Below are 15,698 nucleotides of genomic sequence, written 5' to 3' on the forward strand. Positions count from 1 at the left end.
TTGTATTTGGCCCTCCAGTGAAAAAGGTTGCACATGCCTGCCTTAGGGTATTATTTCTTTATTTCAGCTATTAATTAATTATTTATCCTAATAAAATCACGTATTTAACTCTTACAATAGAACATTAAAGTCAATACTGCAATTTTAGGCCAAAAAATGTTACATTTCATTAATGGGCACTTACAATTTAAGCTAACCTAAACGTGCGACCTCCAAGTTTTAATGCGCCATTTGCTAGGGTAATCCACGCACTGAAAAACAACACTGGTAATGCTGGCCTTTAATTGTTTGAAAACACTTTTTATCCATTACGTAAGACAAAATCACATCATATACGGCTCCTAAAGCCATTCACGGTTTATGAAGTGGATTCCGTCGTTCGGGATTTGAAATTGGGTGGCTGGGCTCAAGCCCATGTCAGAACTCGACTCCTTATCAAGGAAACTCCGCTTTATCTGTTCTTTCATTTTATCCAAAATTGTTACACAATTTTTTAACAGCATAATTTTGGGTAGTTTTAAATATTTACAGCTAACACAAAATTGCTGGCTTAAAAAAAGTTTATTGACAAGATACGAAAGAGCAATATGGGTAACATATGAACTACTCAGCGTTACAAATAAAACATTTGTTAGTCATAAGCATTTTCAGCATTAAGTTTCCATTCAAAGCTAAGCAGCGTGTTTTGATCGGGATAAAAATCATAAAAACAGAAGCATCATGTTTGACACATGAAATAGTGTAAGGCCCATGCATTGTATGATTGCCGTCTAATTTGCATGGTAGGCTTGGCAATATATGCCAATTACACCGTGTATCTATACACATGGTTGTAAGCAGTAAGTTTTCCAGTTTCGCACTAAGTTTCTGGACATTATTCCTCCATTTTGGAAATGTAGTCATCCAATTGCTTGTCTAACTCTTCTGCAGAAACTTCCTCCTTTCGGCCTTGTCTCCCTCCACGACCACGGCCCCTGCCGCGGCTTCCTTTACCTCTTCCACCCCGGCCGCCATCTGAAAAATATTTGTTAGAAGTCTTACATTCCTGTAATAATAAACATAATATCAGAATAAGTAAAAGTCTAACATGAACCACGTGAATTGGGCTGTCCGAGTCTTCCATTCATATCGCTATTGGAAGTTGCTGTCTGGCCATCAACAAAGCGAATATGCATTACTCTACCATCAAGAGGAACACCATTGTACTGCTGAAGTGCCTGAAAAATCAGCAACACACCGCATGTGGTTAGCATATGGTATTGGTACTTATCATTTAGAGCTGCAAAAAATTTATTTTAGTTAAGTTAGTACAATGTAAAAAAATTGTAATTGGATGCATATTATCATATTATATTTCAGCTTACAGATAGATAAAATTATACTAGCTTTTCAAAGGCTTGTTTTTTAAATTAGAGTCTTGCACTATTGTTTTAGGCTGACAAATTCCGTAATACATATGCTTCATCCATCTGCTGAATGTGCCACTGCCTTGCATTCGTTGACGTGGTATCATGTCAAAAAATTTATGCGTTTCAAGGAAATAGCTCCATGTATTTAAAAGCTATTCCATAACATACCAAGCCAGAATCTATATCCTCTGTACAAGCTCAATTTACTTCTTCCTGACATGGCAACATCAAGTAAACATTAATACAGACGAAATCAGTTAATTGTGTCACCTATTTGCCTGACGTTTTCATATGGTTGATCCGTTTAACCAATATGCTAAATCAAATGTTTATGATGAACAGGCATTATTGTTGATCATGTGTATGAGCTAACTCGGTTACAATGGGCATTACAGCACTGTACAACTCCGTGAAACAATCCTACAGCATCAGCTGACTACAATTCTGGTTAAATTATGTCGAGTTTATTACTGTAGTGGCCTATTGCATGGTGTTACGCAACACAGCTGGCTACATTACCAGCTACCGCCCAAGAGCACGTTGTTGATTAAAGCATTTTTTCGGCAAACTGCTTTAATCAACTCTCCTTGAATCGATAAAGGTGTCTGTCTGTCTGTTATGTCCAGGGCTTTGGAGCTGGAGCTCAACAAGAAATTTAAACAACGCTGGAGCCAGTTGTTTGAAAAATAGCTCCGGCTCCGATGTATTTCATAAGATGCTATGCTGCTACTATTGGCTGAATTCACATAATTTAACAGCAACCCTTCATAAAATTAAGAATTTGCCTCATTGGCGCAAACCTTTTCTATCTAACCACGTTGCTGGGGATTTTAAAGCAGAGCGGTCACATGTTCATAGCTGCAACCGATGGTAAATGAAATGTTTTGTGTTCATTGATTGTGTTGTTTTGGTTATGATTATTTTGAAACGCTAGATATTCCAAATTGAGCGTTCATCCTTAAACCTCAGTTTTTGACATAATTGAGCAGGAGCTTGAGCAGTGGTATCAAAGAGATCCGAAGCTGGAGCAATTTAATATTTTCGCCTGCTCCAAAGCCCTGGTTACGTCACAGCCTTTTTTGCAAGCGTAATCGGTACCGGTACTGTAGTTGCTTTTTCCCTTTGCACTGTCTTTGTAAAATAATTAATTCGGTGTTTGAGTTGACCGCACATGTGACCTTATCTCCGCTTCGCTTTTAAACGTCGAGACAATTACGCGAAAAAGGCATTCTTCTTTCGCTTATCCGTAAGCGTGAGGTGCGCGACTTATCTCTGCTTTCAGACGTCTGGACAAAGACGATGATACGATTAAATGACCGCAGTATGCAAGTGTCAGTGAAGCAAGTGAAGTGCGCAAGTGCAAAGTGAAGCAAATCCTGATACCATAATCCGATTTATTCCTTAAAGTGTGATTAGATTAACTGATGGCTTTACTTAACATTAGGTAGGTTTTGGCTTGGGATTTTAGATTTTGATACCATAAATCGATTGATACGTTCAACCAGTATACAATTAATTAATTTTATCTCAACTACCGTAAATTATTATTGCACCTTGATAAACAGTGTCATGGCAATTGAACATAAATATAACAGTTTTTACAAAAGACTTGCTAACACTAGTACACTACCTACATAATTACAAAACAGTACCTATCGTACAACATACTTGTATAATTTCTAGTTAAGTATATTTTCAAATTTTGCTCAGCTCTAGTATCATTATATACACTACACAGGGTATACCACTGAGTCATGAAACCTTACCCTGGCAGCATCAGTTCGTCTTTCAAAGTGAACATCAGCAGAGCCCAAAGATCTGCCAGATCTGTCATAATGAACAGCAGCTCTTCTTAATGCGCCAAACTCAGAAAAAAGTTCATTGATGTCACTATCAGACACTCCGAAGTCGAGATTATTTACCAACAGTTTTCCACTTCCCCTGTGCAAAAAGTTATCTTTAATTGATGCAATGCAGATAAAAGACCAACTTCGGTGCTCACAAAATATTTACCTTCCAACACCATCAGATACTCCACCACCCCTTTTTTGACCTTGTTTACCAGGATTGTACATGTCATGATCCCACTTATCAGTTGGAACATTTGTTGATCTGTTAAAGGAACCCTGTCGACCACCACGTCCACGTCCACCGCGACCTCCACCTGACACAAGACATTTCCAATGAACTTGTAAAATGTGTCATGCAGTGTCTGACACTACCATGACTGCTGTGAATTGAAATCACCACTCGATGACGGATTTCCAAACACATCATACAACCTGAAATACTGATGGCTACTCTGGACATACAGATAATGCAACTAAGCATGACAATGCAATTCCAAGACTATTTTGACCAAAATTTTGGTGAATTAAACAGCCTTTCAATGCCATACAACTGACAGAAAAGACGACAAAAAGTCGCCCAGCAATGCAATACTGGATCCAGATATTTCAGGTAGACTATATTCTGATGATTCCAAAACTTATTTTTACAGGCTATATGCAGCCATAAAGCCTATTATGATATTAAGCACTCTCTGCTGACCAGCATTAGAGCACATTGCAACACACAACACAGTCCAAATATAAAGTTTGCTTTTGTAACGGCAGACTTCCTCCAGTTGGAAAGAGAGCCCACTCTTCTTGAGAAAGATTTAACCACAGATTTGTTGACAACCCAGCAATCTTCAATTCGTACCTCGCTTGTTACGTGCTTGAGCAACCCCACCACCAGCGCCACGGTTTCCACCTTTACGACCTCCGCGACCTCTACCACGACCACTTTTAGATTTTTTGCTAATTTTAATGATATCATCAAGGGAAAGATCCATTTTGTCAGCCATTCTTCTTTAGAGTTTAAAAAATGTACCCACGTAATAAAACAGCCTAATTGACAATGCTGTTAAAACAAAAATATCTTTAAAGCTTACATCAATATAAACCAAATGCAACCACAATATTGATCAAAAAAGGAAGAAAAAATAATTAAATTTCGTCGCTATGTTGATGATAACTTATTTTAGGTCAGACGTGCACCACCAAATGATATCCCAAGTTGTGTAGTATAGAATTTTTATACAAATAGCCTACATTACGTGGTTGTGCACTTCTGCTCAAGCTTAAGATGCCCTTAATTTCTATTATTTAGCTAAAACCAACCATTACCGCTGTACCTCTACAGTAGGTAAGCATACGACTGTATGGATAGTTCGTATGCTGAAACACTGAAAAGCAAATATCGTTAAGCCACTGGTGTAAATATCAGCTTGAGCCTTTCTGCTGGGGCGTCACAAAATTTCACCAGAAAAAAAAATTTTTTTTAGGTGTTTTTGATATTGTTCTGGTCTTCGTGTGAGATAGCCACGTTCTAAGGGTATTAAGAACGTTTTACTTTGAGTAGCTCCCTGAAATTTGCTAGAGTTGTTTTTTAAGAAAATTTTTATTAGAATAATAGATGAGGTTAATAAAAAAAAAAATTTTTCGTTGTAAATTTTCTCGGTAATTTTAGAGAAAATTTTACCGGCCGCAGTAGCGCCGATTGACCCCATAACCTGGCTTTTAAACAACCAGCTTTTTCTGCTCATTATCAGAAAGAGTAAAGATAAAAAGTATGACGTTCACTTTGATGAATCTGGTGCAAGCAGTTGCCACACTTTTCACTATGGCCTCTTTCAAAATTATTTAAACATATTAGGCTACTTTTTACTTAATGTGGTACATTCACAATCAAAGACTTAAACCAGAAAGAGCTAAGCTATGAGATACTGGTAACTAGTGATATAAACTATTAAGACGTTCAAATGAATGGTTACCGGTACCATACCATATCAGTAACCGGTACATCCCAGATACTGAAATAGTGATGTCATATGGTTGTGCATCGGACATGTCCCGTTTATAAGTACTTTACAAAATATGGGGTTCTCTTTCTCTGTAGCATAAGCCAAACTCGGTTGTCCAGTCATGATGCCAATGACCTAGCGGCCCTAGCCTACAGCCACGATAGGCATAGCCTACATATGAATGCGACACGGACAAAAAACTGAATATGAAAAAGCAATGTATTGATTGCCATTAACCAATAAACTATCCTTACTTCATATCAACCTTAGGGAGGCAAACCACAAAGTTTTACTCCATAAAAACCAACCTGCTTACCGTACCTTCACGTTCGTAATACTTTTATACTTGCGTGATCAAATGTAATCACGCCAACCTCATACTGTACAAACAAAAAAGAACGATCAAGAAGGGGAAAACGTCATCGTCGATTACCCAATGAAAAACGCGCTTGCTTTTTGGCGTGACAAGCCACTCGTTACAGCGAATAACTTCATCCGGGTATTTGCCGATCGATAATGGATGAAAAATTAAAATAGAAATATCACGAAAAAGGCTACATTTGTGATAACTTCAAGGACTTATCACGGTAACAACTTTATTCTGTTCCCCTGCTCATATAAAGTACAGGCTACAGAATTACATTATGAAAAAATTTCATTGTAAATGCGCAGTTTATTTATACACTTGTGGTTATCACATAACCCTATACTTAAATAAATGATGAAACATGTAACTGACCTTCTCAAGAATAGCATGATACTGTACGTAGGTGCCAGCAGCGTATACAACAGTACGCATGGGTTTTCAGCGTGTTTTCTGAACTTACACTTTCAAAAGTTTGTCACTTGAAAAACTTTGAGACACTCACAATGTTGGTTTTGTCATGTATAACGCCAAGGATTGGATGCGTATTCTTTATATTAAGGCTACGTCACTTCGTTCCATTTGATTGATTTATTTTGACTAACCTGAGCAAAAATTTTATGAAATCAACAGAGTTAATAATATTTTCCAAAAAATGTACAACCTCAAAACAGACATTTTGTTTATACTTGGCTGATCCTTGTAAAACATCAAACGCGCAAAAAAATATGAGGTTACAAAATTGTTGTTATGGAAGTTTTAAAATCGTTCGCGATAAATGGCTAACTACTATTTGTATACACTTGAAAATTTACGTTTAGGCGTTTTAAAGCTTTTTTAAGGCGAAAACAGCCAAACTTGTTGCGTTCCATCTAATTTTGGCTGTGTTGGACGCCAAGGGGTAAATTTGAAGCTTTTGAAGAATTTCAAAATTCCTCAACACAATATTAAATACTACACAAGGTTGATATGTAAGTAACGTAAAATACAATTGTATCATTACTATAGCATAAAATTACTTAGTGCCTACCCTGGGGACGTCTATTCTATTCGCGTCTATTCCAAAGCATCACTTTTCAACGTACTGAAAGGCAATCGTAGGTTGCTTAGTTTACAAAAACTTTTTAGAGCAAGTCTTAAGAACTAAGGCGCAATTCTACCGAATGCTTTAAATTTACAGAAGTTATACCGTTATAGAATATAGTTAAAAAATTATAAGGGAAACTCTAGGTATGAACGGTTCAAATTTTTCTATATCTTACTGCAGAGAAATACTACAAATGTGAGCAATACTTATACTGCGCCGTAAACGCTCTTAGTTTGGATTAACAACCACAAGCAGTCCTTGAATAAAATGCAAAATTCTTGTTTAAGCCTTCTTGAATATCTGCTCTGACTGAGAAAAATAGCGTATTGCAAGCATAGAAATAGTGGTAGCACGTTACTTAAATAGCTTTTCAGAATCCAATTCTTTTTTCTACAACACAGCGAGACAAAAATATTCGCACCCTAATTTACTTAAACTGAAGCTTCAATGACTCTCAATGTAAAACTAAACTTCCAAGCCAAAACGCAGCTTTTGTTAAATGATCATCGTTGGACTGATATCAAGGATGGTGCGAACAGCTGCGCGCATGTGACGTCGTTTTCCAGTAGATATTTACAACTGAGGCGCCTAAGGTCACAATTGGCATTGTATTGTATTGCTTATCTTTCGCGCAATTGGAGTTGTATTGTATCGTTTATTTATTGACAACGGGGAGCGCAAAGCACGGTGCTAACTTTTTTGTAGACTGGTCAAACAAGAAATACGCTTGCAAACAATCAACGAACCGCCCTGTGCACTAAAAACGTGTCAGAAGTAAATTACAGTGGTGCTACAACAGGTTAGTACGAGTCGACGGGTGATAAATGCAAAAATGTTAAGTTAAGTCAAAAAAGAGTTTATGAGTTGTCATTGTCGTAGCTTACTATACTTTCCCACTAAATCTGTAAATTTCAAAAGCAGTCTAGACCAGGGCTTCTCAAACTATGGGTTGCGAGCCCGTTTGGGGTGTCAAAATGTAATTTTGGGGTCGTGAAACAAATTCAACTTTTATGAATTGAACTGTTTTTTCTTAGATTGTTATTTGCTTCCCTGTTTCCATTACGCAGTTCTTGTATTACTGTACATTTACATTCGTGGATTGTATGCATTTGTATGATTTCGCCACAGAAAAAAATACAACTTGATATTTGTAATGGAACGTTTATTGTGTTAATATCATTGACGTGTGGGCTACCCATCAAGGGATAGCACAGAGTTTTCTTTTTAAATTGTGGCCCCAGAACAAAAAGTTTGAGAAGCCCTGGTCTAGACCAGCGCAAGTACGAACAACAACACATATTGTTTAGGTAAAAACTTAACGCTTCTGGTTAACAAGCGTCTTGATCATAAATTCATTACGTCCAATGGCATGCAACTTTGCAAAGCCCATTACACAGCGTACAAAGGCAAAACTGTAAAAGGTTGTTGGGCTTGCAAATTCCTTACTTGAATGTCAGTTTACATTAAAGTTTATTTTCTTAGCATGCACAATTTTTGATTGAAATCTGATGTATATTTATGTCTTGTCACAAGGTTATTTGCGTTGCTTTTTTGAATCATTCTTCCGCATGATTACGTCATAAAAGCAATCCCGAAGAAAAGCGTTGCACAAAGTTTATACGTAGTCACACAAATTCCCAACTGTGGAGCCTTTCCCAAACTTCTGTTATAATGGTCTAGACGTCTAGTCATATTTAGAAGTTACCGTTATGTTATCAGAAAGCTGTGATATATTTCATCAACTTTGTGTCGGTCTAATCTTTACAATCTATATCTAATCTAATCTTAATCTATATTAACCTTAAGATGCTATTATGTGAAATCAGTTTAAATAGTAAGTTTGAAGAGAACTCTTTAGCATATGAGGGTATCTTCACTTATTTTCCCGGTTTAATTATATCTGACCCTATTGTTGCGTGCGGTTAGAATACTCTAAAATGGAAAACAGATGTAGCCGATATCATGGTAGGCCTATAGATTATTCCCGGTGAAGGAAATTGTGGAACCAGCTGAAATGTTTCCTCCAGTCGCTCGAACCAAGATAGAATATCGGCAGTCGCAAGCAAGCAAGCAAGCAAGCAAGCAAGCAGAACTGACACTAAAATATTTTTCAAACGGCTGAAATTGTTTTTGTACGGGACGAATAACCGTTCGTTGCCATTCAGCCAAATCAGTGTACCGAGGCATGTAGGAAGTAGTTCCATGCTGACCTGGTCTGATAGGCGATAGTTGAGATGAGGGACGCGACTGTGAAGGCCGTGAATCGGGCCGCGTGAGTACAACAAACGTAACTCTGGCCGATGCGACAGCCATAACATAAGAAGAAGCATCGTCAGTAACGGAGCCGTGGGATAATACAGGAACCACCGACATACTGAAGTTTCGTTAGCACCAACGGTAGTGACAACAAAATCAGTTAATAAAGCTACCTGATTAAAAGAATAGAACTGGGAGTAACGCCACAAGGATTAAAACATGTCGGAATGCGTCACCCAAAATGAAGAGACCCCGTTGGCTTATGAGGTTTACCTGTTGAATTATCTGTCTCTATTGTTGCGTGCGGTTAACTTTAACTCTAACCTTTTGTCGGCCGAAAGGTTTTAATATTACAACAGAAATAGCTTACAAGAAAAGGGTTTTATTATACATGCTGTACACTTTCTCAATAATACGAATAACCAAGAACATAAGTAACACTACCGCTTATAAGATGTCTATTGAGTTGCAATCACAATGGCTAGCGTAGACAACTTATCTGCTGATTTTCATGATTTACTCGGCAAACTCTACTCGCAGCTGGTAGAAGTGTGAGTTAGGCTAATATAACATGAAAGCGATGTGAGTTAAAAATGTTGGACATGAAAAACGCAGCGAGTCGTAGCAGGTGCCGTCAGAAAAACAATGTTTAGACATGTGAGATATATATAATATAGCTAAAGCTGACACATTGAGACGTGAATAAATATAACCAGTGTTAAGGTTAAGAAGCGGGTATTTCCAATAAAGACTTCTTATCACAATATATGCTGAAAAACAACCTGGGAACATACTAGAAGGGGTGTTTCCACGAAGTTATTCCGAGCAAGTTTAAAAATATCAATCGACAGTTGAAATGTTTATCAAAAAACAAATTCATAAACTTCAATCAATAACTAGAAAACACTTTTGCAAGAAATGATGTAATGTATTAAAAAATACCATCCAGACCGCTGCAAGTTTATGTAAAAAGCTAATTTAAAACTTAACTGCAGTTGCACTTGTCTTTTTAAACATCTTTAGATGACAACGCATCAAAATACTGTGAACAATCAAATATGGTCCAAACAGTGCTTTGAACTTACTGTACGGCTGCTGCTGCTTTGTACTGTTCACAAAATGGCACAATTAACTTAAAACCACTTGAATACTATTGGAAACTTTACTAGATTTGGCTTTTCACACATTAAAGTAATGCTTAAGCAATTGATTAATTGAGCAATATACCATTTATTTTTTATAATTCAGTCATAAAATGTTTCTATAAGTCGTTCTAAAATTGTTCCCGAACATTTACGTGTACAGCGCTACGTTAAAACTGACAAAGTGACTCTATCACCTAACGTAGGTCACGCAGTCAACCCACGGACGATTCAACCTGCGGACGATTCAACCCAGGACCATTCAACCCGCGGACGATTCAACCTACGGACGATTCAACCCCTGGACGATTCAACCCCCGGACGATTCAACCCACGGACGATTCAACCCGCTGACCTTTCAGCCCACGGACCTTTCACGTACTTATGTCTTCAGTTATCACCAAGTTACTTTGTAGCCAATTGTAAGCTTAATATTGGACAGTCTAGACCAGTGGTTCCCAAACTATGGTACGCGTACCACTGGTGGTGCACGAAGGTCTTCCAGGTGGTACGCGAGCAACTTATCAAGTTCACACCAAACGATCACAAAAGATCTTTTATTGTCGTCGGCATTATTTTCATTCACATAAATTAGGTAGAGCGTGAAATTTCATGCTATAATCTATATTCCCTACTGAATACTAATTCCTTAGGGCAGGGCTTCCCAAACTTTTTTGCTCGCGACCCCTTTCAAACTTCTGAAGTTTTCCGCGACCCTTCACGTTTAAATTGATTAGCAGCGCGAAATATACATTAGTCATTAGTGACATTTATTGAGATGCAAAGACTGAATTCAAGCAACCAGTACTCAAAGCCTACTTACTACTTTACACATATGTAGGCTACTGGAAACAAAAAAGCACACACATTTATTCTGTGTGATTGGTGCGACTGCTTTCTGCTACAAAGCAAGTCCAGCCGTGGCTCAATATATGTTAATGCTGGTCTCAAGGCGGTTTCAATGTTGATTAGGCTGGAACGATATTTTGTTTTGATTGTATTTTGTACTTCGTGTAAAATTGGTATACGCTCTGCGACCCCTGAAGTTTGTTACGCGACCCCTTGCGGGGTCGCGACCCCCAGTTTGGGAAGCCCTGCCTTAGGGTATTTACGCATTGGATTGTAAAACATGGTTTCTTTGTGACGAAATAGGACGTCATTAATTACTACATAACAAATCCTTGAAGTCAGTTTTTGTGATACGTTAGTTATGCTGTAGCACTGTAGCGAGGGCGGTAAAAGTTCGACTAATTTTTGTTTAATATTCACGAGCCTTTAGTAAACATTTTGCCTATCATTTTTTTTTTTAATTCTGGAGAATGCTGCATGAACCAAAAAAATGGTACGCGAGTAGATAAAGTTTGGGAACCACTGGTCTAGACTCTAGTCTAGAGTTAGGCCATCCTGAATAGGCATGTACGTTGTGGTTAACAGTTATGGCACCCTAGCAATCGTACCGTGTTTTCTTTAGGTACAAACTTCAAACTAACCTCAACGAAATAAGCAGAATTATAGCACACAGGATCCCTGTCTCTGCTATAGGAAATGTTATTCGTTTATTTTCAAAATAATAAATTGACTGGAGACAAGCGACTTATACTATTCTCAAAATGTTCGATCTCCCGATTCAAACTTCCGGGAAATCTTCTTTCCCATCAACAAACAGTTGTTTCTAAGGTTTGACTTTTAATCGACGAGTAGGCTTTATTTATTTTTCGCTAAGCAGGGCTACTAGTTACAACACGGTACATAAACTTGTTTTTATTTCAAAACAAGATGTGTATTGGTATAGTGGTAAAAGCGGCATCCGTGCCTGATTACGAACTGCGTAGACGTTTTTGTAAATGGGTTGAATCGTCTGGGGGATCGACCTAGAACCGTATGTATATAGTATTCTTCCATAGTGAGAAGTCGATTTTAGCTATTTAAGGTTTTATTGAAGTTGGACTATAGGAGGTAGATTGATGTTAGGGTTACCATGCTTTTAACAATTAAAACAAGAAAATGTAATAATTCATTGCGAACGCCGATTTTTGTCGGTGAAATAGTGGTAGCCTAAAACTTTTTCTACAGTAGGTATGGACACGTCGACCGATTTGAAAACTGAAATGTAAATTCCACTTTTTGCAATATAAGATGAAAGAAATTATGTTTTTATTGTGAAGGCTAGTGTGGACCTATCAAATGAAATGCTTAGTAATAACTTCTGGCAGTATAATGCCAAATTGCAGTACTTGAAGAACTTTTTTTCAATGTTATTTGTATTTGTTGACATCACGATGGGTCAAATTTCAAATACTAACGGTCACATTTTGGGAGTGCGATACCCCGAACGAGAAATGAAGGCAACAAAAAGTACTAAAACAACCAAGGCGAGTACACCGACAATAGACGCCGCGACAACGCCGTAATGTTCGGTCAACGATTCCTGACGACCTGGAAAAAAAAAGCATTAGTAAACTGACAAAAGAGTAAACAGACTTGTCTTACTTGGGGGAGTTGTGAGACGACTCGGGTACACAGCGTCCCGAAGAACCATTGTATTATTTTGTGGAAATACTTCCGAAAGCGGTGAGCCCCGTGACCCTTCTAATATGAAAATTGGACCAATCTTAACAGAGGTGGTGGAATTTTCCGGGAAGCGAAGGCCGGACGCTCGTCTACGGCGTCCGAGCGATGGAGAGTAGTAGCCGTTTCCATATGGACAAGGCTGCAGTAGAAAGGTTAGTAAAGCAACACATATAGCGGCAATACAAACATACAAAGATTTTGTTCCCCGTATAGAACTTACGGTCAAGCTGTTTTTAGGGACAAGGTTTAGTTTGGCGTGAATGTACATCACACTGCAATTAAACATTCGGGGAACCCTGAAGGATACGCAAACAGTGCGATCTACCGACTCCCTGGTTATGCGGCTGCGCAATAGAGTGGATTCGCAGCCGTTGTCTATTAAGAGGATGTCCTGCTGACCAGGTGTGGATGAGCAAGAAAGGTACATCTGCTTCACGATGGCCATGTCATTTGGATTCTGAAATGGAAAAATCCGGATAGTTGGGAAACATAAAATACATAACGAAAGGACTCACGGGAGCATTAGCCGCAAACGGTTGTGGCGTGGCAAAATTCACAGACATAGAAACGTGAATCATCTCCGAGACAGTATACACCGCTCCTTGATTAACGGAAAAGAGCTGAGGGCAGTCTGAAGGGCAACTTGGGGTTTTGCAGAGTTGTACCGCAGTATTCATCAGAATTTCGCCCTCGTAAGATGCTCTTACAGTATCGATCCTTTAAGAAAAGATGAAACTGTGAAATCATATAGGATGCTAGATAAATAATGGGTCACAGACACTAACGTGGGCTGAAGCGAAGTAACGACGTTGTATTCACTGGCGTACACGCAAGAGAAGCGTAGTACCGGTAGAGGCATGTCATAAAGCGAGCGAACCAGGTTAAACCATACTTCGCCGGACACCACAATCTTCCCGCTAGGATCGGTTGTGCGTCTTAAGCCACAAAGACTAAACGGCAGAGGGACAGTGAAAGCGTAAACGCCACTAGTGGGTAACGTAGCTAGAAGAAAAAAAACAGGTTGAGGCGGTAGCAAGGAACACTTGCTTAATGAAATCTACCATACCTTTACAAGCATCCTGTACAACGGAACCAGGAATATAATTACTAGCAAGAAATAGGTATATCCCATTGCCGGAAATTTGAAGGTCTTGGACAAATGACTGTGACACTTTCACTTCAATCCTATCACTAGCGCAAACCAGATCCGGTACAGCTTGAAATAGATATTTAGTAACGCACATGCTAATACACAGTAACGTACGATATAGTAATGCAGGAGGCAGTGCCAGCATTCAAATACTTACGTATGTTACAGTACTTTCCAATGAACCCGGCAGAGCTCACACAGTAGTAGCCATCAGAATGACGGCACGAAGGAACACATTGACATCCGTTTAAGCAGCTAGTCGACGTACATACACTTGGAGTAGCTGGAGTCGTGACTGGAGATTTACAGCCTGCACCCTCGTAACCTTGGTTGCAAACACACGCTCCCTGTACACATCGTCGACCAGTTGGACAAATAACGTTGGCGCATGTAGGTGACCCCGGAATTACTTGTCGGACACCGCGTGAAGTAGAATCGACAACTGACACCACAAAGAAGCTGAAAACGAAAAACTTTTTAAAACTCCATCATAGTTTATGCCAACTTACTGCAAAATCAGTAAACCTAAGCAACAACAGGACCGGTATCTTCATCATCATGATTATCAACTGAGGTTCCGATGTCGTACTGGAAATTTTTGAAAACGATTCTAACTTAGTAACTCTAACAACTTGTACACAACCTTCTGAAGAAAAAGAAGCTATGAGACTAACCGGAAAATACTCCTTTTTATATGCTATTAGAGAAGAAATGTTGATCTACACGCAGAATTCGTGTAACACGTGGAATTAAAGATACGTTGCACAAATTCTTTTCCAACTAATTTCTGAAGAGTTGCCAACATCAAAATAAATTTTACTTATAACCTTACTACTACTCACCGTGGAATAACTAAATTAACTAAAAGAAATAAATTACAAGAATTCGGCAGAGCCAATTCATCACATACAAAGCTATTCATGCAGCTGGTCCATACACGTATTACATGAACGAGCACAGAACTGTGTAGCGTAAAAGATAATTTCAGTTTTTACAAAAATTTGGTTTTTAAGATTTATTTAAAAAGTGAATTAGAGACAAGGTAACAATAAAAGTGTATTAAAATGGTTTTTATAAGTAATGAAAAGAAAATTTACCGGTATAGCTGTGAAGTAGGCCTACTACTTTGCTTGAAATACACAATGAATTGGCATTTGACATCATTAGGTTTTTCTACCGCTAGACGACGGTATTGTTGTTTACTATCCAAAATCTTTATTTTAAACATATCAGTTTTGATATTATCCATTGGGTACTTTTCGCATATTCTTGGGTTAACAATGACATACTTTGCTAGTTTGTGCTAAAATGCCAGCCGATTGTTTAATGTGTAGTTGCTCCCAACCTTTCTCGAGTCACTGACCACCCGAGACCTAAGAGGATTTGCACTTTACATTACAACGTTTGGTGGATCGTAAGCCACAATAATGTAAATTTGCTATAATGTATTACAGCGAATCTTGTATCAAATTTTAGTAGACTTTCTTGTTGCAGTAAGACAGTCCTGGGCTACTTCAGCAACACAGACCAACCTTCAGATGATGTAGTGCATTTGACAACACAATGTGTTTGTCTGGATCAATCCAATCAATGAATTCCTTTTATTTTATTTTCTAAAACTGTTCATGACATAATTACAAATTATGCATGACCAAAATCAAATTTGTAAAATGTCACAGAATAAAACGTATAGCATATAAATGAAAGGCATTTACATAAAACAACTTTTAAAAAATATCATACATGATAGCATATTTTTACAGTCTATATAATTGCAGTTTGAAAATAAACAGCAGTAAAGCGACCTAATTAACTTACAACACTTTCCTTGCCAAACTGACTTTTCAGGGCAAGAATATACCGACCTTGACA

General features: G+C 38.2%; 2 protein-coding genes across 2 annotated transcripts; both read right to left on the reverse strand.

Annotated features, from left to right (window-relative positions):
• Positions 1-546: 546 nt before the first annotated feature.
• On the reverse strand, positions 547-4,331 carry LOC143445944 (THO complex subunit 4-like). Its single transcript, XM_076945359.1, has 5 exons — positions 4,113-4,331; positions 3,423-3,573; positions 3,176-3,350; positions 1,088-1,217; positions 547-1,014 (listed from the first exon to the last, which is right to left on the reverse strand). Exons 1-5 carry the CDS (start codon positions 4,255-4,257, stop codon positions 875-877), a joined length of 741 nt encoding a protein of 246 aa, XP_076801474.1. The 5' UTR covers positions 4,258-4,331; the 3' UTR covers positions 547-874.
• Positions 4,332-12,351: 8,020 nt separating this feature from the next.
• LOC143446010 (uncharacterized) lies at positions 12,352-14,503 on the reverse strand. The gene is made up of 8 exons (XM_076945450.1): positions 14,352-14,503; positions 13,984-14,285; positions 13,743-13,892; positions 13,462-13,678; positions 13,192-13,393; positions 12,897-13,133; positions 12,596-12,815; positions 12,352-12,541 (listed from the first exon to the last, which is right to left on the reverse strand). The coding sequence occupies exons 1-8, from the start codon at positions 14,384-14,386 to the stop codon at positions 12,411-12,413; spliced, it is 1,494 nt and encodes a 497-aa protein (XP_076801565.1). The 5' UTR covers positions 14,387-14,503; the 3' UTR covers positions 12,352-12,410.
• Positions 14,504-15,698: the final 1,195 nt, after the last annotated feature.

This window comes from Clavelina lepadiformis, chromosome 2 (assembly GCF_947623445.1).
Source record: "Clavelina lepadiformis chromosome 2, kaClaLepa1.1, whole genome shotgun sequence".
Taxonomy (NCBI): domain Eukaryota; kingdom Metazoa; phylum Chordata; class Ascidiacea; order Aplousobranchia; family Clavelinidae; genus Clavelina; species Clavelina lepadiformis.